At 39.6% G+C, this 26,987-nt stretch overlaps 1 protein-coding gene across 1 annotated transcript; it reads right to left on the minus strand.

Moving 5' to 3' along the window:
- Nucleotides 1–1,338: 1,338 nt before the first annotated feature.
- Nucleotides 1,339–26,663, minus strand: ubald1a (UBA-like domain containing 1a). Its single transcript, XM_084740848.1, has 3 exons — nucleotides 26,365–26,663; nucleotides 25,603–25,662; nucleotides 1,339–2,781 (listed from the first exon to the last, which is right to left on the minus strand). The coding sequence occupies exons 1-3, from the start codon at nucleotides 26,470–26,472 to the stop codon at nucleotides 2,458–2,460; spliced, it is 492 nt and encodes a 163-aa protein (XP_084596974.1). The 5' UTR covers nucleotides 26,473–26,663; the 3' UTR covers nucleotides 1,339–2,457.
- Nucleotides 26,664–26,987: the final 324 nt, after the last annotated feature.

A 26,987-nucleotide genomic window follows, 5' to 3' on the forward strand; every position in this document is an offset into this window, starting at 1 on the left:
CCGGTCGAAACTAGAGATCTAAATGTTGTAAAAACCCCTCTGTAGTAGAGTATCTGAGGATACATATATATATACTGTATATCTGAAAGTAGTCTGTAGTGTCCCCAAATAGCCTGTGGTGGGCTTCCTGAAGCTGCCGCACACCCATTTTCTTCTCTGTTTCTCAAATCTAACAAGACAGTTTGTCACACTTTGCCTTTGCAGTGAGACGCTGCTGATTTTACAGCTGCAACACCGAAAAAGGAACAGACCAGTATCAAAGTTTGTTATAGTAAAATATTTTCACGTTACTACAACATATGACACATTATAACAAGAAACATTAGTTATAATATACTCTTTATGTTTTTAGAACGTGAAACAATACAACATGAAACATTTCACATTATAACATAACTTGCAATGTTACAATGCAATAACATTTTTATAGTGTCATGTAATAACTGTAAAAGTTGTCATAATGCAATAACGCTCATTTTTAATGTTATAACATAAAGACTTACATTGTTATAATGTGACAACATTTTCATAGCGTCACATTATAGGAATAGAAGTTTTCTCATTATAACATTTATAACGTAACAATTTTTGTTCCAATGTGATACAATATTTTTTAAGCAAAATGTTATTACATTATAACAAAGTTTCACATTATGATGCAATAACTTGTTATAAAATGATGTAATGATATAAACTGATACATATTGATAAAGCCATGTTATAACTTTTTAAGTTTATCACGTTTCAACATGAAACTTTTCACAGTATAACAAGATAAATAGTATATTGTTATAACAAGAAAAGTTTCAGTTAAAACAATGTTATAACATAATGTGAAATGTTTTGTTATAACAATAAGTACTCGCGTCACATCACGATAAATCGTATATTTTTATATCAATAAAGTTTCTTGTTACAACTTAAAAAGCTTGTATATTGTAGTAACGCAACATCTTGTTATAACGTGAAAAACGTCTTGTTTTAACAAACTTCTCACGTCATAACGTGATACTGATCCATTTTTCTTTTTCTGGCGTGACAGCAACATGCTCCATATGATTTGACTGTAGCTTTGCCGAGAAACGCTCATCTATTGCATTTCTATTAAGCTTTGGGAATGAGACCCACCACCCCACCCTCATCTTTAACTCCATAACCCCCACCCCACAAACATGTCTCGACCTCATGTATGTTTGCTACAAAAGATGTTACACATTATGAACACATCATGCAAAGTGGCAATTCTGTTTACAAAGATGGAGTAGTCGTGATTTTTTTTTTTTTTTTTAAATCTGTAGCCATTTTAGCTGCATTTGATTCATTCTTTCAAAAAAAAAAAAAAAAAAATCAACCTGAAGTCCCACCCACTGTCAAAGCCATCGCCCTTAACCTTAACGAAAAAAAAAAGAAGAACAATTAGCATTTATAAACGATATTATATTAAACCATGTTTTCTCATTTTTCTTGTAATAACCCAAATCTCCAGAAAAAGTATACAGTGGACAGCTTGTAGTCTGAGTCCAGGTTTAAAACTGTCAGGAAAAGCCATCGCAGCAAGGATCAGTTAGCATAAACCAGAGGGGCTGCTGCCTTTAAGAAAAAACCTTAAAAACATGTCCTGCGGCGGCGGCAACGGTTGGTTTAAGAAGAATCCCTGATTGGCTGAAAGAAGTCAGGTGACCACCAGGTGAGGTAAGAAAAGTCCCACCTTTGACGATGGGGATGACAGTATGGAGGTGTTTTCCTCTAAACGCTAATGTGTGTGTATATGTGTATGTTTGTGTGTGTGTGTGTGTGTGTGCGTGTGTATACATTTTTGATTACAAACTGACCACCCGCTCACATGCGTACACACTCACACTCAAGTGCGTGTTGATTTTTGAGTCAATCTCAAACACTGCATTGCAAGTCCCTCTCTCCTCATGCAGCACAGACAGTTGCAGAAACACAGAACACCAGTGGCAAAAAAAACACTGGCAGAAACGATGGAGGAAAAAAAAAAAAGAAAAAGAAAAACTAAACAAAAAAACTGAAAATTAAGTTTGCTGCCTTGAATGTCCTTGAACATCACATAGAATCCTTGGGCGTGACAATTTTTTTTAAATTTCTGTTTTTTTTAGTTCAATAATATTTCTCTTATCTATGCATTTACTTAGGAAAAACTAACAAAGATTTCAGTTGCTCTCTTATTACTATGTGTGTGCGTATCTTTTTTTTCTATTTTTGTATTGATATTTGCATTGGTTTTCTCCTCTTCTTTAATTGTCCACGTTGAGTTTTTCTTGGTTTGCGTAGTTTCTGCCTCTTTCCATATCCTCTTATCCTTTTTGGGAAAAAAGACCAAAAACCCATTTCTACCCATAATCACCTCCCACCCTCCCCATATTCACCCCCCCCTCCTCGTTTTCTCTCCCTCCCCAAGTGGAAGGGGGGGGGTTCTCAGTCCCGTGCTGCCCTTCATCTCTCAGCCTCCATCGCTACACTAGCCTTCTGCTCCGTGCCCGCGTGAGGGTTCACGCCTGTGGGCCAGGCGGGGCAGGGCTGCGTGGGGGGTTGCCCCTGAGTCCAGAGTCCCTGTGGAGGCTGCGGCACATTAGGTACGTTTGGTGAAACCCCCCAGCCGCCGACCTGGGGGGGCGGGGGTGAGGTGGCCATGGAGGCGGTCATAGGGCTGCCGGCGCTGCCGCTGTTGAAGCTCTCTGACGCCTTCAGCCTGGAGAACATGGTCAACGCGTCCGGGAAGTTGGGGGGCGTCGCTGGTGTGTTGGCTGGGGTGCACATCTGAGGATGAGGAGGGAAAGAGAAGAATTAAAGCATGTCCAAAAATTAATCAGTAATGAGAATAAGTGGTAGTAAGGAGAATGACTTCACAGTCACCATATAGTGAACTGGCTGCTGTGGGTTATAGTGTACGTGGACGACAACAGAGAAAAATAGCACTTGTCTTGTAGCTGCATCACACTCTGTTTTATTGAGACTACCATCAGTGGAGTAATTGGTATCTTTTGGTCTTATATAATGGATTTCTCCCAGTATGACTGTTGGCATTCACCATAAAATAATGAAGCTTTAAAGAGGTTTTTGCTCTTTTATTACAACAGAGTGACAAACTCCAATAATGCTGTGGTAGAAATATAAGGTTATGCTGTCCAGTTACAGTCAAGAAAAATGGACAAATACCAACAAACAATATCACTGCAGTACTGTACATTATGGGGCACATCACAAAGGGTAGTTTGCAGCAGTTTAAAAGCGGATATTACTGTAAAGGAGGCAAACTGTTTTGTATAACTGAAGGGAAAGTTAGGGGAATCCCAGCCACTCTTTGCTTCCCCAGAGGGTCCTCATGATGATATTACAGTCCTTTGTTTACATCCATTTCCTGTTTCAACGGTAATATGGTGTCTAATCTGATTTAGCAGACTAGATAAACTTGGTCAGACTGAGAATAACAGTTCATCTTGCTTCGTGGACATGCACATACCAAGCAAACACACACACCACCAAGTCTCTTTGGCTGTAATATATCCCCCTGTGCTCTAACCTGCTCCGACCCTCCCTTGTGCCAGCACTGTTATTGTTCTGCTGCCAGGAGTTCCTTTAGTGACACACACACACACACAAGCCAAAAACAACACTGAACCTATCACCTTGCAGCTAACACAGCATGTAAACAACATGTTTAGCTGGTCAGAAATAGCAAGCCTTCATCATCATCATCGTCCTCCTCACTAACACAGCTCCTCAGCCTGCTTCCTCCTCCGTGTCCCCGTCCATTTGTGACCAGGAAAACAACAACCTGCCGTATTCCTCAGGGGAAGCAGAGGTGGAGCCATGTTCAGCCAGGAGGCTTGTCATCTAAAAATAAGAGCCTGGGCTGAGAGGCTAACAGGGCAGGCACCTACATGACAAAATAACCCTCCTAACCAGGCATCAACAATGGAAGAAAACAGCTCTGCAACTCCCTGCATTAGGATGATATAAAATGTAATTTACTTGTGGTTTAAGCACACCTGAAATCTCATTTATTAGGCCTACCTGTGATTATTAGGATGTAACAACACCAAAGCTATAAAAGTCCACCTTACAATAATTATGCCGATATTAAACAACAAAGAAAATGACAACTTGAAAAAATGCCCTTCATTCAAGCTTGTGTGTACAGCACTTTTTGTTCAAATGAAATAGTTTTTTTCCTTTTAACTTAAAGTGCTTCTAGTTTCCTTCTTTAACAAAACTGCTTTTCACAAAATAAAATGAAAAATAAAATAATGAACCATGTAATATCACTATAAATATCGCCACGGTCCCTTGTGATTATGCCAAGAGCTGGGAAGAAGAACTGGATACCTTTAAAGGAGCAATATGTAAAACTCAAGCCTTAAAAAATGAGCACTGCCGTCCAAATAATGATTTAGAACCATAGACTGTATAATAAATAGATTGAATCTCTATTTAACATGCCATCTTGGGGTGGAGGGAAACAACTCGCTTCAACTATAGACTGCATAGTGCCAACAGTATTGAAACTCCAGTCAAACAATACCTGCATTCAATCGTTTTTGTACTGAGATCTAGAAAAGTGATATCAATCGAAGTACTCTATTGGTGTCGGTGTCACTTAAAGGCTGCTGATATCGGTTCTGATGTCATAACTCTTCATACAATATCCAGCCGTATATACACCCCTAAATTTCCCCTGATCATTTTCAAAGCTGGAACTTTTTCTATGCAACAGTCTCCAGATAACATGTTCTGCAGGTCAAAAGGTCTGTTGTTTGTTTAAGGGGATGAATTTTCTGGAACTGAGAGTCATAGGCTCCATGAATCAACCATGAGGAACAGCAGCTGCAGTCACACATGAATATTGGACGAAGAATGTTAACATGCTGAAAAGAGAGCGAAAAAAGCTGGAAAACAACATTCCCCTCACTGACGAGCAGAACTCAGGCTGACCCGTGGTATCTAATCTACCCTTGGCTCCATCACCCAGGATGCTCAGATTGTGACACGCAGCCTTAGCGCACAAGCAGCCTTCAGAAAAACAACAGAGTGACAGGAACACTGCTCCTCCCTTGGCGGTGTAACCGGACCACTTTGCCCCCTAAAAGTGCTGTGGCTTGCAGGTTGGCCCCGCAAATGTACAGTATGGGGCCAAGCTGGAGCCCAGGCCGAGTTAGAGGCTCTCAGAGTGGCACGCTGTTATGAAAGGTGAGTGCGTGCACTCTGACAGGAAACGCTGGCTCATGTCTCTGAGGCCATTTCCTGCAGTAAAGAGACACCCTGGAATGCTGAAGTGACCTCTGTGATCCTTCCTGTTCTTGGCGGCAGAGGCGACTGGTTGGATTTGTTAAACCTCGTGATCTGTGGAGGGTCTGTGTGACTTGTGCTCATGTAGAAACAATAGACAAGGTCTCCTGCCTGCTTAGAAAATGACACAAAAATGCTGACACATGAACTTTTAGGTTGTTGTTTGTTTTTTTTTAAAAATACGTATTGATAATTATTAAAAAATACCAGTGAAAGGTTACTGTTTAAGTGCCCTGATGTTCATTTTTGACAACTAACTTTATTGCTAAACTGTAAAATAACCTGCCTCCTGTTTGATAACCACATTTAGGGGATCTTTGCAAAGAAAAAAAAGAGTTTATACTCTATATAAACACACAATTTTTGGGCATGACATGGAAAGAAAAGGAAATCAATCAATCAATCAATCAATCAAATTATAGTCTGTACAAAGACTATAGCCCAAAATATATTGATATTGGAATTCTTTAAAATCCCTAATAGCAGTATTAACATTGGCTCCAGAAATTTAGATTCAGTAAGGTCATAATTATATAGAAAAATCACATCAGGGAATCAAAACAGTAAACATTCACTGGGATTTCTTATAATTAGAAATTAATATTTAAATAATAATTAAAAAAAATAGAACAGCTTGGATGTAAAAAAGGATCAAATAGTTGTAATCTGTTTCTATTATTGTCATGCAGCTGCATGCACTTACACTGCTAACACAGCAAACAAGCAATAACATATGGGAGAAAAATAATAAATACCTAAAACACCTCCATACATGTCAAACAAACAGAGAACACAATCCAGGTCCTTAGACATTAGGGCTATAAAACTTAACTTAGGCACATCTGAGGTACAGACTGTTCCTTTAACACATCAAACATCAAGTGCCCTCCTACGCTGTTGGTAGGCATTTAACACAGACTGAGCAAGGTGAAACACTCTGTCTGTAAACACATACTGAAGTCTACATTCAGCAGACAAATCAGGACATTCTGCAGACATTTCAAGGAAAAGCCTGGATCTAAGGTTATGAAATCTTAGACAAAAGAACAAAAAGTGCATTTAATTTTCAACCTCTTCCAGGTCACACGGGTGACACTTTCTATTCTCCTCTTAGTGGGGTAGCATCGCTCAATAAATAACCTCACAAATGTCCATTTTGTGGCAAAAGCACCAAATTTGGCAGATGTGTTGATTGATACATTGGGAACAAAACTGGATATTTGGCCATCACAAACATTTATATCCATATATGTTGTTTGATATGAGCTAATATGAAAACTTTTTTCTTTTTCTTTTTTTACAGAATGTGTTTTTTTTAAAAAACAGTTTATAAAAACAGTTCTAGGAGTACAACATGAAGAGACTCACCATTTTGTGGCATTTTCTTTCAGTTAGTTTCATATTGTGAAAAAACATTTTTCTCTTTAATTTGCATTTAAATGATATTTGTGGTGCTGAAAATGGTAGCATGAGGGTGGCCAAAGCGTTCTATGCCAGTAACCGCTTTGGAAAACTTATTTTGAAAAATGGCTGCCATGGTCATCAGTATGCCAATGTGCAACAGCCTATATCCATGTTTCTTCTAAATATTTAAAGCAATATATATGCCAAATTTGGCGCTCTTATTATAAAATGAACAATAGGTTAGCTATGCCACTCCACTATTTGAAGATTTGAAGTGAAGCCTCCAGGAAACATCTCAACTGGGCGCAGACAGACATGAGACCTCTGTGATCTAGTATAGTTTGTACTTTTCACTTGTACATATTCATTTTTGCTTCATATTTAACAAAAGACAAAAACAAGTGAAATGAGAGAAGGAGGCTGACAACAAAGACCAGTTTTAAGCACCATGTCAGCGGCTCACAACTGCCCACCTAACACTCCTCCACTCATACAATAAACACAACACACCTCCAAGTGTCGGCATGTGAGCGTGTGTCTGTCTTTGCAGGGGACCTTGGACAGAGTTCGAGACTCAGACGGTATTGACCCACAGGGAAGAGGATCTGGTCCAGAGACACAGCAGCTGTCTTTCTCTGCCAGGCTGTCTGAGTGTGGATCTGACTGCTTATCAGACTCTTTCTCACTGACAGATCTATCAGCGTGAATTTACTGATTATCCACATACAGAACAAAGAAACAACATATTTTCCACTCCCAAAAAATGAGGCACAAATATGGGATATATAATCACATGACCTGTCTATTGTCAAAGCAAAGAATAACTCCACATGGTTTCCTACATGGAGATTAAACCCGGTGCTCTGGTGCAGCAGACTGAGGAAGCAGGTTACTGTGCGTTTTCCCTTTGTGCGTATTAAGCAGCCTAGTAGCAGATTAACTCTCGCTGCACTGAGGCAAGGACAGAAAAATACTGCAAGAGCTGCTGAGACCGGTGTGAGCAGACTGAGGTTCAAATCCAATTGGCTCTCAGACAACTGACGGGGCACGTGGGCTGCAGCAGGAGGGTTAATATTTTATCGGAGAGAATCACGACCTGTGTGCTCGTATACATACAGTACAAAGACACACACACAGATAAAAATTGTGTCTACAGACAGTCTGCAGTTGGATCACACACACACACACACACACAACATGGGATGAAAACCATGTGAGGTTTAGCTCAGTTATAGAATGGGTTATCTGATATAGAAGAAGGCAGGTTAACAATTTATTTGGGATAAACAAATTAATGGATGTATGTCAAAAGGCGGGAGGACATTATTCTACAACTGTGGGTTTGTGAGGAATTTTCTAATAATAAAAAGATCAACATTCATCTGTTGAATTAATGTGAGCTTTAGGCTAATCATATAAAGACAAAACCTGGGCTAAAAAAATCATGAAAATCATATTCATATGTCCAGTTAAGATCTAGTATTTTAGCACTTAATGATGAAACTGGACTGTGTGGACAGAAAATGTTTAAGTTCTGTTATGTAGTTCACAGTAAAACGGGAAGTTCAATGCAATTTTATTATCTCCTTTTAACTAGGAACTATGTAACACTTTGTTTAGTGAGAAAAAAACTAAAATGGAGAAATAAATACAGATGATGCACAATGAGCGAGTGGCTGTTCAAATATGAACACATTTAAATGGGCCAGTTACTTGGAGAGAGACTGAAGATGAGGAAAAGACATGAACATAAGAAATTTGTAGCCTCTCTTTTCTGTCTTTGGCTATTCAGTGTTCAGTATATTTATCTTAATCCATTCTCTTAAAGGTAAATGTGGTTAAAGCACACAGAAGTACATGTAATGTTGTAACTGGTATTTTAACATGCATGTTATATGTTTCTGAGCAGTGGCTTGTATCATGTGCAAGGGCCAAATGTTTTTCATTGCACAGAAATTAAAATCTAAAAACTGTAAATCAGCAACCACCTCCACCCTTTGTGGACATCAGCAGTGAATCATCTGTGTGCAAGTACTGTGCTGGCTAAATATACAGAAAGTAGGGAAGAAAGAAAGAAAGATAAAGTTACATTATATGCAACTACTGTATATTCTGTGGGTGCACATAGGCCTGCCTACTCTGTTGTTAGACAATGTATTGCCCCAGAAATGTTTGCCTTAAACTATATTACTGTCATTTTAAGACCATTTTATGTCACTAATAATAATGATAACGTAATAGCATAACAATGCAAGTATACTACTCCGTTAAAGACGAAATCTGGGGGATATCGAGGTCAACAAAAATGATTGAGGTCATGTCCATATATTGTGTGATAAACTGATAATGTAATTACCATGATGGGGCGTTTAAGTTCAGTAATGATAAAAGACAACAAGAGAGGTCTAGTAAGGTAAATTTCAAATTGAGGTTACTGTGACAGTTAATTGTCTGTCTCGTCTGCAGAACAGTATATGTTGTAATTTAAGAGGAGTCAGCTCAGTTAACCCAAACAAACGGTCGTCTGTGGCCTTTGTTAGCTACTTAACAATCCAGCAGGATCAAATATTAAAAAAAAAAAAAAAAAGATCAACTCCCACTCAGAACAAGAACAGGAACAGCACAGACATTTACTGGCATGCTGTTCCTGTTGAGACAAAACTGCATGTTTAAAAACACAAGCAGATGTTAAAAGCCGTATCAAGGTGAGGATCTTCAGTGCGACAGACTGTGTGTGTGTGTGTCTGTGTGTGTGTCTGTGTACGTGCATGTAGCAGCACATACAACAGAAAGTGTGCTACAGCAGGGAGGTCTAGTCATTTATTCAAGACATACAGATGGAGGGACAGGGGGAATAACAGACAGCCAGAGCGAGTTTGTGTTCAAAACAGAGCCAACAGAGAGGGGTTGCCATGGGGACGGTTGTTATGAGGAAGCAGTTACAGATCTGCTGTTGACGGGACAGGGCCGAGGCAGGACTGGCTCTGTGGTCGCAGCGGCCCCGGCCCTGTCCGCCCGCTCTTCAAGTGTGTTTGCTGAGCCCGGCAGGAGGAACGCATGGCTGACAGGCATCGACCACTCTAAACATGCCTGGCCCGGGCCGCAAAACTTAAACACTCCTCCGTTTATGTGTGTGTGTGTGTGTGTGTGTTTGTCCACAAACACTGATGAGCTGCAGTTATTTCCAGACTGACCGACCACATTCCTCAGACATATCAAGTGTGTGTATGTGCCAGGCTGAAAAGAGAAGCTTTTCTATCCTCCTGCATACTTGTGCAGAGGGTCCAGTTACGTCTCGTGACCCCAGCTGACCTCCTCCCTGTAACATTTACCCCTGTGTTTCTGCCCCGCACCACAACAGACACACTCACATTCAACTCATTTCAGTCTCTCTGGATGTTTCCGTCCAGCTGTCACAGACATTAGGAGCCAATTTGTTTTTGCAATAAATGAAATGTGATCTGCTTGTTCCCATTGACTTGGTTAAAGCAAATAAACAGACTTCCTTATTGAACTAAATATGTCAAATTCAAGTAAAGTTGAGCCAGAGTTGTAACAATTTGTCGATCGAGACAAAATAACTGCCTTTTCTAAACTTTTTAAATAATTGATTAATAGTTAAATTAATTTCTCATACAAAAATAGCAGACAATGCTTTTTTTCAGCTTCTCAAATATGGAACTTTCCTTTTCAGTTGCATCAGTGAATCAATTATTTAATTATTTGTCATCTATTAAATTAATCACAAACTATTTTGATACTTGCTTAACCACTGTGAGTCACTTTTTAAGAAGAAAAAAAGTTTAATGATTCTCTGATTTCAGCTTCTCAGTGTGACTATTTTGTGGTAGCTTCAGTTTTCTATGATAATAAACTGAATATTTTTAGGTTGTGAACAAAACAAAATACTTGATGACATGATGACATGATGAATGACTGAGGACATCACCTCAGACATTTCATAGACCAAATAATTAGTCTAGAAAATAACTTGCAGCTTAACTGATAATGAAAATAACTGTTTGCTGCAGACCTGTCCTGAGCAAGCTGTCGTCAAGTTCCAGCCAATGTTGGCTTTGACAAATGAACAACAAAGAAATATGCAGACACAGCTAAACACGGGGGACATTTTCATATTAATGTCAGTGATTTTTCACAAGGTCTAAAGCCAAATCTGGTCAAGCCTATATCAATCACTTACTTACATTTGTCACAATTGGCAAAACAATACTAACTAACCATACTTTTTCCATCATTCCCTCTGCCGTGAACATTAATATGAACCTGTGACGTGTCTGTTTTCTCTCCCTTCTCTGTCTTTCTCTCACTTCCCACTCCCTGTCTTCCTCTCCCTCCAGTCTGTGGCTTGTTGCATACAGTTCACACACTTTTTGTCAGCACTTGCAGCAAACTGTGCTGAGAGATCTGTGAGACATGAGAATCACGGCGAAGCATGCAGCCTCATGTCTCCATCTTACTGGAATTATATTTTCTGACTGGATTACTGAATTTAACTTGTTGTTGCAGTATAATCTATACATATAATGACTCAACAGGACATACTACTGAAAGAAAAGTCACACTTCAACACAAAGTGACACTTGTCTCACACTAAAAATAAAAATGAGTTTTCAGACAATTTTCAGGCTTATTTGAAGTCAAATTATACATTAAGAAAATAATAAAATTTGATTTTGTGTATTATTCAAATTATTATCCTGTAACTGTCAGAAAACGTTTCCTCACTAAAAAATAGTCTTGAAAGAGAGGACATGGCGTACAACTGCAAAAACAAAGACGAGGTCTCTGCATTGATGGCTTCACTGCAGTGGCTGAGCCACCAGACATGCTCGCTTCAGAATCTTATTTTGGTAATTTGTTAAACCCTGAGGCCATGTATGGTGTTGTGCTTAGCCTAAAAATTTTAGTTACACATAACTAAAATAAGGTCTAGTTTTCTAGACATCTTGCTGCAATCTCTCGTTTCAACATTAAGTTTCTCCTGTTTGCCAGTTAATATAATCTAAGTTGATGAAAAGGCAAAATGTATTTAACACCTTATTTTATCATTAGTTTGTATAATATAAGATAAATACTGTATTTGTGTCAGCTGATAAATTATGTTGTGATGACATTAGTAAACTTTTTTTTGTTGCATACATGCAACAAACATCTCAAACGATGTCATGAAGCATTACTAATAAGTAGTTTACATTATTATTTCATCGAAATAGAAGAAGTTTAATTTACTGTCAGTCTGGGCTGCTTCCTAAACAAAGATGTTTTCTGAAGTCTAGAGAATGAGGTGTTTGGCAGGACACCTCTGCAGCACCACAATATTTAATTTCAAATGGTACTTTGACACACATTTCACCTGTAACAAATATTGCGATTTGAAACTTGCAGTAGACCATATTGACCCTTTGCTAAGCACCGCCCTCCGTAGTTGCTGTTGCAATGTTGCAAAGTCTGCCAAGTTTTCCATTCTCGCACTGCATTTATGTAGTTTACGTTGATAGAAGTGGCACATTTACCATCAAAACTGGGAGTAATTGTTGAAACACAGGGTCTGTGATTCCTTAGCGAAGTAAACAAAACCAGCTTCTCATTTCTAGCTGACGACCATAGATTTTGTCGGCTAAAATAATGACTCAAGTAGATTTCAAAAGTGTAGCTGGATGATGTTAGTGATTGCTACCTTGACTTAAGCCAGCTGAAAAGCCTCCAGCTGATGTTTTAAATGTTTCTATCTGACACGTTTTACAACAAGGACCATGTGAGAGTGTTATGTAAAGTTACATAGCAGTTAGGTTGATTCTGCAGCAGCCCAAACCCTCCTCGTCAAACCTCAACAGAGCAAATGCAGATGCAGTGACATCTCAGAAGTTTGGCTGGAGGTAAAGTTACTGCAGCTAGTAAGCTAGCATTAGTTAGCCAGACATGCTAAAGTTCACAGCTTATTTTAGAGCAGGTGAAGTCGGGGTTTAATCCATTCACTACATGTGTGCTCTTGCGTTTCATCGCCTACAAAAAAAAAAAAAAAAAAAAATATTGCTCTCCTCACAGCCCCCTCCAAACCTTCATCACGCAGAGAAATGAAAAACTTGACAGCTCTAGTTACGGTTGCTAAGCTATGATTAGCGAAAGCTCAATTCAATAAAATTTTGTTTAACTGTTCAGCTCTACAATCAATTTACCATTCAGTAACAATGGTTATTATAGGTGTTTCATTTCCACTTTTATTAGAGAATGAATGTGTAGAATCCCCGGTATCACAGCTCCACAGTGGGTTTTACATTTTAGCATTCTTCTACTTGGCTAAACAATGACAGGCCATGTTACAACCCTCAACTATGGAGCCTTTCACTCGATGTTGAAGTTGTCTTCCAGCGAGGTTATTGGAACTGGCCTCTTAACACTGGACAAAGTCAGGAAGACACTTAACCTTAATCCAACTGGTCCACTGAAACTGCAGTAAAGGACTATTAATAGGTTTAGGGGTGTAAAGCTGTACAATAGTGGAAAAGGACATGGAGTCTCTAAATCAATTAAGGGCGACTGAGTAGCAAGATATGGACTGCACCTCTGGTGTTAAGTGCTGGACGTGTGGGAGGATGCTTAGTTTCCACCAGCATCAGGTCTGAACTAGTCTTAGGTTCATTCACGTTGTGTGCAAAGCAGTTTACATGCATTCTGAAACATCCACTCCTTTTGTTTGGTTTGTTTGGGCATGTGAGAAGAACAATGGCATCCAAACCTGGCAACTCTGACAAAGCGTGTCTCTGTCCACTTGGAAGAGTTCTGCAGTACAGTACGTTAGACCAGACGACGCAATCTGAACCACTGACATGAACCCCAAGATGAGAAAAGGAGGATGAATGTTGACCAAGCAAAGATTAACAGGATAAACAGAGGTCAAACTTGGCCTCCAGACGATATGAAATGCCTCCTCTTGATATATTAAATTACTGCCAAAGAGCAAAGACAAGTCCATCAGGGTTTTGTTAAGGTTACGGGAACTGGAATTGGATGTTTTGACAACATGCTTCCCAAATATGTAACCTCAACAGATGACAGCTTACCAAAACTCTGTCCAATAAACAAGCAACTCACAACAGGCCTAATTTACTTATAAACCGACAGTGAAAACCTCAATAAACCACAAGCCAAAATGCCATTAAATTAAACTTTTCCATTTATGGGTTATACAAAGGATATACTGATGTGACTACAGTCTGATTTTACTGTTGCTGTGTAGTCATTTGTGTAATGGTGAGACTAATTCTGACTGATTCTTTGTTGGGACTGTAAAATGGGGCTTAAATGGAGGGGCAAGACAAATCAAAGGGTTAGATAAAAGGGTTAGAAGGTGAAAAACAGGCGAAACATGGGATGGAAAAGAAGAGGGCAGAGGGGGCAAATAAAGGAAAGAAGGCAGGCAGACCATTGCTGCATTAACTGTGCATAATTTTGATTTTAAATGTTTAAATAGGAGAGATCTTATGGTGTATATGTACCACAGTGCTGTTTTTTTTATGCTTTGGAGCTGCAGCTCTGCAGTTGGAGCCAATGCAACCATGACCTACTAACAAGTATGCCAAATGACTATGCTAAACATAGCAAGGATAATGAGTAATTAATAATACTATTTATTACAATAATACTTAGATATACATAATGATCGATTAATTGTATGTGTATTTATATGCACAGGCAACATGTTTTCATGATTCATGAAACTGAACTGAATTCTGTGAAACAAGTGATTATATAAAACAGTTGGGAGCTTGAGGGCAGAATCAGGCCCTTCAATCTGGCACTTTGATCATTTATAGTTATGTCTGTTGTTAAGCACAGAGACACTTATTTTATTAAAAACTTTTTGCTCAGGCTGTTTAAACTGAAGGAATTTAGGAGAGTCAAACTGAATGAAAAAAATATGTTAAATGCAACATTGCGTTTATTAAAACAGTAAGGTACTTCTAAACAAAAAATTACAAAGGTTATTGTTTTTCCTGTACATTTATACATAGTTTGTTTTCCAATTGTGAAAACTAAAAAAGTGGAGAAAAAATAAAAAGCTGCATTGTTGTACACATGTAAATTCAAAACTTTCCAGGTCAGACATATAAACATCTGGCACTTTGATTTTGTCCATATTGCCCAGCCCTATGCCAGATTTGGAAAAAGTAAACTCCACAGTATTTTTGACCAGATCCGTCCATATTAATATTACAGCAATGACTATGGGGATGACTATTGGTGCTTACAAAATGTTTTCTTCCATTTTTCTCATTTCCATTTTTTCTCATCTTAAGTTCAAGTTTAAGTTTCCTCATTAAAAAGTCAAAACTCATTAACATCCTTGCAAGATGTTAACAATATTAGATTGTTGATAGATAATCATCGGTAATATGGATATAATGACTAAGTGGGTAAAGGCAAATAATAAGACAGCTAGAACAGTCTGATAAATTAAGAAAATTAAACCCCTTTACTGTAATGCAGCCTTTAAAACCAGGAAAACACTTATGCCATATCATGATAACTATATCCACAATCTAAGTTGATATCCAGTCTCATATCACAAAATCCATATAATATCAATAGTCCTAATCTTCTAAAAAGGTAATTGAAGAACACTAATTTAAAATGAAAACAAAGAAAAGAGTTACTAGGTTAATATGTCGACAAATTGATAAAGCCTCTATAAACGCTACAAATACTTATTTATTTCAGAGAGAGCTCACGCTTAATTACAGGTACTGACTGAGGGAAAAAGACTAAACAATAACACCTTCATCCATCTGTTTGCCAGCATCCTCTACAAGCTGTCACTCCTTTAAACATGTAAACCAGACGCATATCTGAACCGGACAAGGAACAGTTTTTATTATCCCATCACATAGCTCAAGAACAGGACGTGTTATTTCAGGGGTTTATGGGAGTGGCTGGATGTCAGAAATACATGTTTCTTTCCCAAACTAAATAAAGGAGGCTGACAGGTGCTGCTGAACATTTCAAGTGACCGCCCCTTCCCCTCCCCTCCTCACCCATGACCCCTCGCTCCTTCAACCTCACCCAGCTTCCAGCAGCTGAGGCCTCTGTCTGTGTACGTCTGAGTTAATAATATATACATACACATACACAACACTCACACACACCAGGACACGGTTGGATTTGTGCTCACAAGGGACTCCGTTGATCATTAGCCAGGGTGTGCTCTGTTTTTATGTGTATTATGACCCTGTGTGTAATATAGAAAGTAAGAAGAAAAACAAAAAGGACTGGATCAATGACAGAAAAAGAACAGAAACAGAAAGAAAAAGAAAGCAGCAACTGACAAAAAGCAGGAGAACTGGCACAGAGTGGAGCATGTGTTCTGTTCTGACCAACTGCACACACTGCACTGCACACAACAAAAGCTAACAGGCTAACAATAGGTGTTCAGTGGCTCGCTCGTATCTAGAAAAAGGAGTTTGGCCTGTCGACTGGTAACAGTCTGGCAAGAGAAACTACTGGGCCAAAGGTCATCATGAGGAAAAACAAAACATGATTATGATGCAAACACTCAGGTTCAACTTGCCCTAGGATATTTTTCTCAAGGCTACGCATACACTGTAAAGTATATAGTTTACTTTCACATAACACTGACCTCATGCATAAGGTTTTCTAATCAGTGTCAGATCGCAGGTTCAATCTGGACCACTAAACACTATTAATTATTTGAAACCTAGAGAGCAGCAGCATACAGATGCTTGACTGAAGCCCAGATGACAAGTAAGACAAACAGACTACTAAAGCTGGTTTCTCCAAGAGATCAATCTCAGTTCAAGACTCAAAGGCAGAATGCCATTTTTAAAAAAGCAATAAGACTAAACAGAGCATTAAACCATCTTAAAGGAGAAATAAGTAATATATTTACTGCACTAAATCATAAACTGACCATGATATGTCATCAGATATTATGGAAACAAGCTTGAAATTGAAATTGACAGTTGAAATACTGGCTTCTCACACTAAAGTCAGCATGTCCCCCTTAGAAATTTCCATTGGAGCATCTGTTTTAGTTTGCCCACTGCGCTTTTGTTCACTTTACATAAAGTTAAAATAAATGCCAAATGCTCACCGAATGAGTATGTATCTCTTTAGGAGTCGTAAGAAATCATTAATGATCTTTTAGAAGGAGTACATGTTTATTATGGTTAAATTGAGCAAAATGTTAATGTAGTCTGGCAGGTAGTAAGGCAGACAGTCACTGAACGCCAGCTCCAGGTGTATTTTTGGAGCAGTGGGCTTTTGCTTTCAGTTTAACAGGCTTAGCTTTACACTGACAGACAGTTGACAGTTATAAACAGCTGATCAACTTCCAGTGTAGGAACTGTCGTTGCTTGTTGTTGTCAAAGTATAATGTTGTGCTTGTCTTCGAACCTGGGGGGAGGCGGGGACAGCTTGCTTCAAACATACATTAAATACTGATTTTGAACACTGGGGTCTTATATATTTCTCCTTTAACCCTGAAACTGAGTTTTTCATTAAGGGATTTTCCTCTGATTTACCTGTGTTTTGTGAACTAAAAAACTAAACCCAGCTTTCAGTCAGCATGGTGAGCAGATGGTAATAGAATTTTAATTTTTGGGTGAACCGTCCCTTTAAGTCTGAGACTGGCAGCTACTAACTTGGACACTCTGTTCAATTTTGCAACTTTACATTGCAAAATTAGTGTGATTTTGTAAGGAGGTATTATAAATACTTGGGCCCCTTGGGTGCCACTGAAGTGAGCTGCACTGCCAGTATACTGAAGATTTAATGTAAGAACTGAAGAGCAGAGCTAAAAGAGAGAAGGTCCAAAAATCAGAGATGACAGAGGTGTCAGTGGTCATGAATGTGGACCGGTGAAACAGGAAAGGGATGGACAAGGCTAGGGGAGGTGACAACAGAGGAATAGTTGGACTTGCTAGCTGTGGACTGGTGCAGAGAAGTCTGCTGACCTGAGCCTGGCTGCAGCTAACCTGAGAAAACAGGCCAGGGAGACGCAATGTGACAACACTCTCTTTATGCAACAGACAAGGGTCCCATGTGCTGCTTGTGTTTCCTCAGCCATAGGACAAACCCCTGTCTGTGTGTGTCTGTGTGTGTGTGAGTGTGTGTGTGTGTGTGTGTGTGTGTACTCTGTGACTCCTAGAATCAGTGTGAAACACAATCTAACTCCACCGCTCATAAACACATCTGGTCCTCGCAGCCATCCCACATGGATTCCCATTCCCAAAGTCCCTTGAGCCAAAGTTCCTGTATGTGTCTGTGTGTGTGTGTGTGTGTGTGTGTGTGTGTGTGTGTGTGTGTGTGTGTGTGTGTGTGTGTGTGTGTGTAGTGTGCACACGCCTTTGTGTGTGTGGTTAGGGTTCTGGGAAGTCGTGCTCCTGGAAACATGCAGGGCAACACGCTGGAACATGCAAAGCACAGGCCAAGCCTCTTCAGATGTGGCTAACTGCTTGGCATGGCTGTACGGCATACGGATAGAGACAACCACACACACACACAAACACACACACAGATATCCAGGCACAGATACATGCACACCCATTGACAAACATTAACAGATCTAGACATGATTAACTTTGAAACCTGAGATGCTGCTGCATGCATACACAAGGAATTATAGTGTGCACTCACACACACAAAATCACACTTAAATACACAAACAATGGGACAAAATAAACTGGATTTCAGCTCATTCTGCATTTAATATACGTCTGTCACTAATGCTGCCTTGTTTCACCTTGTTTCTTTTGTGGCAGAAACACAAAACAGCTCTGTGTTGTTGTATCTTCTACCAAAATATCTGGCACTATAACTTTCTATTAGCCTATGTTATCTTAAAGGGAAAGTTCGCATTTTGGAAAGAGAGGTTGTATAATGTACTTATTGACAGTCACTGAATTATCCACAGTAAATGGTGGTTGACACACCACTGGTTTGTAGAAAAAGAGACGGTAATGTACTGCCATAGAAAGGGTTAACAACAACAGGTAAAAAGAAGACCTACCTTTAAAACAAAACAAAAAAAAACAATAGCAGTGTATGCTATATTTAGAATATTTTCACTGCTTCATTTCACCATAAGAAAACTTTTTTTTGACAGGAAACTGCCATTAAATAAGCCAAACATCCCTCTCTTCAGACCACCCAAACTCCATAGGTGAAGTTAGTAATTTTACCTCACAGAACACACTGTTTTCACATACTGTTTTTGCCTATGGAGTTTGGTTGGTTTAAAGAGAGCGACAGTTGGCTTATTTAGCAACCGTTTCCTATTGGAAAAGGCTGTCTGACTGCAAGGTGAAATGGTGAAAATATTCTAAATATAGCGTACGCTTAAACTGATTGATTTTTTTAGGTGGACCTGTAATTGGCTAAAATACCTTTTGTGACCGACCCTGTCCACAGTAGTCAATTAGTACCTCAAAGAAGCCCACTTCAAATAATCCAAACTATCCCTTTAAGTACTAGTCAAACATCCTTCCTTGCTTGCTTGTTCTCCTTGATTGCTCGGTGCTATTTAAGAAACAATTATAAGTATGCTTTGAATACTTGAGCTAGCCTTCTTCCATCTCTTGCAGTGTGATGACAAACGGATAGAGGCTGAGCCAGAGAGAGAAATAGCAGCAGACAGTCGTCCGTGTTGTCACATCGTGATTTATGAAGGTAATTATACCTCTGCTCTTCTGCATGGGCACACCACACACTTCAAATCTCAGGGAGAAGAGATCTTACATAGATGAGAAAAGTTAGGATTTCTAAAAAATCCTTTTTTTAAGCCACACCCAGACACCAAAACCAAATGTTTGTAGTTACCAGAAACACCCCCTCATACACACATACATACACAAAACCCTCCTCCTTTCTCCTACTGGGTGTTTATACTGCCAGGAAACAGCCTTTAAACAACCTCACGCCCACTTTTATCACTGCCCTGCAGTGCCCAATACTATTCTGCTACGTCACTGCGCCCGATCAGTTGGCGCTGAACGTTGGCCTTCATAAAATGCTAGTTTCACTCACCTTGTGCGTGATGCCAGTGACGAACAACAATTACAGTGCAATAAAAAAAGGTGGTCGTTCAAACCAAGGAGCTGTTTGGTCATGACTCTCATGGTTGCAGTATGTAGACAAGGCTGGGTAGTACTCAGCAGTAGAAGGAAGCAGTTAAAGATAACCTACTGCTTATATTTAGCTAATAAGTTCACTTAAATAATAAAGAAAGAAGAAAGCCAGATCCAGAGAACCCAGACAATATCATTACAGTATAACAGGACTTTGCAAGAGAGCACTAAAGGAAAAAGAAACAGAAGCTAAAACAAGAACTAAAAGTGTTTCTTTGTTTTTACATCAATATAAAAGCATATCAGAGTGAGAACAAGAGGTGGATATAGTGTAAGAGTGCAGATATGATTCACAAGGAAAAGCAGAATGTGAAATACTTCTTGAGGAGATTATTTTTATTAGCTTGACCTACTAAAGACAGCATACTGTTCAACACCACAGAGTCCTGACTTTTACTGCAGGGCTGCTACACGAGGACCTTGCTATATTCTTTGTAACAGCCGTGACGCAGGCAGAAATTACACACATGTGAAACAGGCTTTGTGGCTTTAGTTTGTTCATTTCCCCGCTTAGTCACATGATGGAGGTCACATGTTCCCAGACGGTGGTGGAACCATCCAGCTGGGCTACTTCCTCCTCTGTGGTCACATGAGGATTCATTCATTGACTTTACTGTGGCAGTACGTGCGCCACATAGAGATATTAATCATGGAAATGCTGATATTAGTGTGAACATACAGTCAAGCGTCAGCGTTTTTCCCTTCCAAATTCATAAAGACACATGATGAGCAACTCAAAGACAGACAGTGATTACACTGTCTACATCCGGGGCCATATATAACTTCAAGACAGATGAATTAAAGGTGTTCCTAATATAGCTGGAGAAATCCTATGATGGTCTTTTTGGGAAACTTACAACAACGCTAACTCATGATAAAAAAAAAGGAGAAGGAATGTTTCCACCATTTTCAGTATCCATTGCGTGGAAGCAATGAAAAAAGCAGCCATATGGATTTAACAAGTTATCTTACACTACAGGGTAGAAAAGTAAAAGTTAGGAAAACTTAATAGTTTTTCCAAACATAGGAATTTGGGAAGTTAGGATGCTTAGAATAATACACTTTTTCTATCTTACTTTAGAGTACGAACACTGACTTAAGAAATGTTCACCCGCAATGGCTTTTTTTTTTCTCTAAATCAGAACCTTATCCCAATAACCAGTTATGATCTGCAAGTTAGGTAGGATAGTTTCTGTAATACCCAAGACCCAAGAGCATTCAAAAACCATGACAACTGAGAAAATATTTCCCAACATTGCTTATGAGCACAAGAAACTGTAGTCCCAAGGAAGGGGGGGAAGGTCGTTTTTCTTATAAATGACCAATGATTTTCTGTCTATAATTAGTCTGTATTGAGGTGATAATGCAGATGTGGGTGATGATTTTTGAAAGCTGGTGTTTCAGCTGTATAACAAGTATGAGAAAGGCTAGGCAACTGATTTAAAATGCCTTAAATTGAGGTTGAGACTTGTCTAGACTATGTATGGAAACCAAAAAGGCAGGGATACAAGAATAAGTGCTTAATATTTGATTATAGAGCATCAAACAGCCATAAGCAATAAAAATACAACTCCCACATCATGCATGCCAAGTGTGAACAAACATGAGGATAGGTTGTTCTGGAGGAAACTGCTTTGAGAATGATGCTAAAAGACAATGATGAGGACAGGGCATGATTATAAAATTCTCAAACAGGAAACATAAATGGCTGATTGAATTATGGAGCCTTTTGCGTCTGTACACAGAAAGAAAGCAAGCTAAAGAGGGAGGCAAGAAGAGTGAGACAGTACAAACCAGTGATATTCAACTTGAAGATTGTGGGTTAAATCTGCCTCACAACAGGGTGCTGGGAGGGCTGGCGACCATTTTCTGATTCACAGTGAAAATAAACTGGTTCACACCAAGAATCTTTCTTTGTTTACTGTATACCAATTAATAGAGGTTCAATAATGTCCACTGGGTGTTGTTTGGGAAGATGCCAATCAGACTACACATACTAAGAGTTTATATAAGTCATTCATTCTGTCCCTGGTAGGAGCAATTAATGGTTATTGTTCATGAATCATTCAAACATTTTAGTCATTGCATGATGGACGAAGTTTCAGCTATGTTTAATGTTATATAAACTCTTTCAATGTTACTGCAGCATCTACAACTAAAATTTAGTTGCAGTTATCAAATGAAGTAAAATATCTGATTTATTTGTCATACAGGCCTAGTGTCCTTGTACAATTTAATAAATTTAAAGAAAGATGAATATGTGCCTTTTAATGTGTATTAATTTGCTCTCAGAACTATGATTAACCTCCTGTCATTTTGCCCAAGAGGCCCCTGGGCAAAGCAAGTTGAGTATCCCTAGTATAAACTAAAAAGGGAGACAGGGTGCTATGTTTTTAGTCATAGCAGCCCCCTCTGCTTTGAAAGGGTCCATTTTGGGCCAGCATGAACGCTGCATCCTGCAGGAATGCAGTGCGGTGGCAATGTTTGTAAAGGCAGGGTGTGTGAGACTGGGAGTAGACTGGGAGGGGTTGGTTGGAGTGAGCTTAGGGCCTGGATGTCCATCGTGGAACACAGGCGTAAGCTTTGATGGCTTCATTTAAAAACACAGAGAGGAATGGACAATCTGTGCAAGATCCATCATGTGGCTGCACTGCTTGCACCGAGGCAGACTTTACATACACTCATGCACGCAACAACAAACAAAGACTTAAATGCGTGCCTGTGCAGAGATTGTAACTCTTTTAACACTGGCACTCCCATAGCTCTGGGATTGCTAGTAAAAGGAAACAGTACTGACAGGAGCTTTAGCTAAATCCTCTACCATTCACAGCATTATACAAGACTGTGCTGACGAGTTAGCTAACTCACCTCACTATTTGATATTTGATACGGTGTATAAACCTCTGACATACAAGAATGCACAAATGATGCATTAGCAAAGCACATGTAAACAAAATCAGGCTCGACATGGCTACAAATCCTCAGCAGACACGCTTTGTTTAGAGATACAAATGTATCTCTTAAACAACAGTGCTTTTGTATCCAAGATGGCTGCGCTCCCATGCTGCCAAATTTAGATGGGAAAATGATTTGGCACATTACATTCGGACTCATACATAGTTTGCGGGGCCTCAAATACAATAGCATAAACCAGCTCAGTGAAAACTAGCTGACCTACATGATGTCCCCTAACCTGCTACACTGCCAAGAACTGCATGTCTGCGGGGCTGTCTGTTGGGGCCAACAGGGCTGGGGAGCCAAAATAGCAATCTCAAGGATGAGTTCAACTCATGTTGTAACACAAAACACTGACGCAATAGCATGTGCAACAGAAAATGTAACTTAATGTTCATGCTTACGCTAAACTGAAGAGAGGGCGACAGACAGACGGGGAGTTAAGAGTGAGAGCGAGAGCAAAGTGGATTAGATTTGTATACCAATGAACACTGTGGCCTGATAAGCTGCAGGAAGGTTGGACACGCTGCCCTACTGTAGTACTGTTGTGACTCACACGCAACACACAAACACCCACTCTGTGCATGCACCAAATACTAAATGCATGCATGTAAAGTACATAAGTAAAGACACACATGCTGGTGTATGCAACAAAGGGGGAACGTGAACTTGCGATTATGCAAGAACCAGTCCGTAACAGCAACACCACAAACACACGTAGGTGCTCTGCATTCTGACTGCCATTATCCAGTGTCTGCAGCAATCAAGCTCAGCCCTATTTGGCAGACAGAAGAGGACAGCTCTTGGCAGATTGTTTACTCTCTAAATTAAAGTGAGACATTTCATGAGCTAAATACAGGAGTGAGATGCTCTTATTTACTGATCAGACAATAAAGGAGGTCTGGCTTTCTTTCTTACAATAAAGCTGTGATAAATATGATTCAGCTCAGTGTGAACTGGCAATATTGCACTACTCTGTGGCTATAAATGTACACACACAATGCAATAAAAACCTCTTTTATCCCAATAATGCTCTCTTTCTTCTAGAAATGCAATGCTAAAATGTCCAGCAGTTTAATGACTGTCTTTGCCACAAAAAAGGGCTGCACAGTTCATCAAAATATTAGCCAAATCACAGAAAGTGCAATTTCTTAATAAAGGAACAGAATGTGACCGAACAGCATTATAATGATGATAATGTAGAGCTGCAGAGATGCCCTGGCCAACAAATCTTGTATTCTAAATGTAACAAAATATGTTTGTTTGGTACAGACCCTAACAAATGTCACATCGCTGTGTATTTTCATTTTCTTTGTGTGAAAAAATAATTGCAACCACACTGTGCAGCCCTAGTCACTATGGCTTTCTGGCCCTTTCGTCTAGAAATGTTTACTAAAAATGTTTAGTATTTTGATAAATGTCTTTGTCCACACACAGAATGTGGGCTTAAAGGGGCAATGTTTAACAAAAGTGCATTCAAAAGTGACTACTGCAGTCCAAATAGTGAATTTGAGGCACAGATAGCAGATTAAATAGGTTGAAATGATATTTAATATGCAATCTATGGTTGCAGACTTGAGGAAGCTCGGGCAGGCTGCGGTAACACTGCAGGAGTGCAAGATGAGCGTAACATTTTAATCTGACAAAACCCTTAAGACAAAAGCACACTGAAAATACACACTCTGGGGTTGGAATTCTATTAACATATTGCTCAATTTTACAGTCATAAAAACTGACTCATTTTAAAAGATTATTGATTATTTCTTACAGCTCAATAACAGAGACCAACTCATCCTGCGATGAGTATATGATGGCATTAATTTTATGGAAATTTCAAGGAGTATTTCATCTTACTGTTTCCGTAATTTCTAATGAAATATCATGGACATTTTATGATTCACTTTGGTAAATACATTATGGATTTCTCCTTTAAAAATGATCAACAGTTTTCATCCAAAACCTTCCCTCTACATCCATGTCAGGCTCTTCCAGAGGGCAGCTGTTGCTGGATGCTGCCATGCAAGCAGCTGCAAACAAAGGCTTGTGTGCTGCCAAAGTGGGCTGCTGCTGCTGCTGCTGCTGCTAAAAGCCCAAATACTGCTAGTGTTTCATAATGTTCAACCCCTGTGAGTGTGTGTGCGTGCATGTGCGGAATCTCCTACAGCCCTAACGCCTTCCAGTTTACTCAGCTCCAATATTTCTGCCCCAAAAAGTCACCCATGTGTCTTGTGTATGGGGGGGGCAGAAGCTGCAATCCAATCAGGGGGAAACAGCCAAATTACCCAAGACAAACGCAACTACACAAGGGTCTATTTGTGAGAGGCAGCTGTCCTCTTCCTGGAAGGAGTCTTTTTTTTTTTTTCCTGTCTTACCTAGAAACTGAGAGGCCCTTCCTATCATTATGCATCTCAACTGAAACAATGAAAAATGTGTAATTTCTTACATCTGCACCTATCCTCCTCGCCCCCTCTTTCTCTCATACATATACACTCTTTTTCTCTGTCAGTGTGGCTGCTGCGGCTGCATGCCTGCCTGTGTTTATTTCTGGAAGCTCACAACATGGCCGACATGTGCTTTGTTATTGTTAGTACAACATCATCCCTCTTGGCCTATAAGGGCTGTTTATCGCCCCCACATCCCACCCAAAACAACACAGCAGCCTTAAAGATATACTAGCATTAAATTTGGGTCGTTATAATTACATAAACAGAACAATAAATAGTGTAAAAGGTATGTTATTATAATAACCACCCTCCTCATTCTCACTCACCATTTGATGATGATGGCCATATGGAATATTTGTTTCTTGAAAAAAGGCACTGAGGGCAGTCTAAAACAAAAAACACAGAAAATTAATGAGATTTGGTGGCACTGTTTTATGCTTCAGGAAAATGAAACTAAAAATAGCTGCTTCGACCAAACATCGCTCATTTTGTGTTGATTAAAGCGAACCCAAACAATACAAGGAGCTTGCGGCGAGGAAATATGTACAAGCTGAATCTATATTGGGTTCACTGCAGACTAAACATAAAACTACTCTTTAGTAGGCTAGTCGATACAACACGGAGGGACGGCGGTCATCTTTATTGCGTAATAGCACTCGCTGGCCTCGCCTGCATGTACACTGCCGCTGCTGTCATGTGTCGGATTATAGTACTTAATCTAGAGTAAAGTCTAATTGGATATGCTAGCTGTACGCTGTGCCCTACTGTGTATTCCCTACAGATTTAGTCTGGCTAAAGCACATATATCTACTTTAAATACTACAAAAGTTCTGGCTTGAAAGTGGGGCGATCATTGACCACCTAAAAGCTAACACTACGGCTTTGTTTTGTGTTCATTTTCAAGAGGCGAAAAAGTCAGAACAGAACTAGTCGTTACTAACGGTAAGAACTAACCGTTAGTTCTGTTCTGGCCGTTAAAACCGTAGGTCGCGTAGCTACTGTTACCCTGACGACTCTGACCGTTGACGGCTTATCGTTTTCTCTTTTTCTTCATCTTTTTTTTTTTTTTTTTTTTTTTTTTTTTTTACCTCGAACTGCCAATGTGCCGCTTGCAAAAGCTGCTTCGCCTGGTCTGCCGCACAACCCGCCGTCAGGACGAACTGGTTAATCATGACTTGATGTTTGAGTTCATCCATTTTCGACGAAGCCTGTGTCCTACTCGCGGCGACTCGGCTCTGAAACAGACTTTCGACCGTTTTTCCTCTCTTTCTTCTTCACTCTAGTTGTATTCCGTTTCTCTGCCTCCTCAGTCGTCCACCATTACAGCCGGTTGAGCAAACACAAATATTTACTGTAGGAGCGGTAGTGGAAGGAGCATTGCGTGATTGACAGATGGGCGCAGCCAATCAGAGGAGAGCGTCGCCGGTGGGATTTGTATGCCGCAAGCGGAGGGGCTCGTCTCGGTGTGTCTTTAACCGTTTGATACGGACTTATATGTGCACTTAAACATACACACAACGCAAAATAATACATTGCAGTGAGTGCAATTTAAATTACAGTATGCATTTTGCATAGAAATCACGGCAGAGGAAGGAAATATCCACTCAAAGGGTTTGTTTTGGACTACAACTCCCGTGAGCACTCGCTTTGTTTGTAAAGCTCCAGAAGGCAGACTTTTGTGAATGACGGCCGCTCTCGTCCAATTCCCAGG

Source organism: Lutjanus erythropterus, chromosome 17 (genome assembly GCF_056507025.1).
Source record: "Lutjanus erythropterus isolate fLutEry1 chromosome 17, fLutEry1.hap2, whole genome shotgun sequence".
Classification (NCBI taxonomy): Eukaryota; Metazoa; Chordata; class Actinopteri; order Lutjaniformes; family Lutjanidae; genus Lutjanus; species Lutjanus erythropterus.

Bases quoted from the DNA above. Each gene is read 5' to 3' on its own strand.
- ubald1a (XM_084740848.1), bottom strand. From the start codon at position 26,472: ATGGATGAACTCAAACATCAAGTCATGATTAACCAGTTCGTCCTGACG. The intron at 25,663-26,364 runs GTAAAAAAAAAA...TTTTTGTTTTAG, and splicing joins CGGCACATTGGCAGTTCGAG to ACTGCCCTCAGTGCCTTTTT. The intron at 2,782-25,602 runs GTGAGTGAGAAT...CCTCATCCTCAG, and splicing joins ATGGCCATCATCATCAAATG to ATGTGCACCCCAGCCAACAC.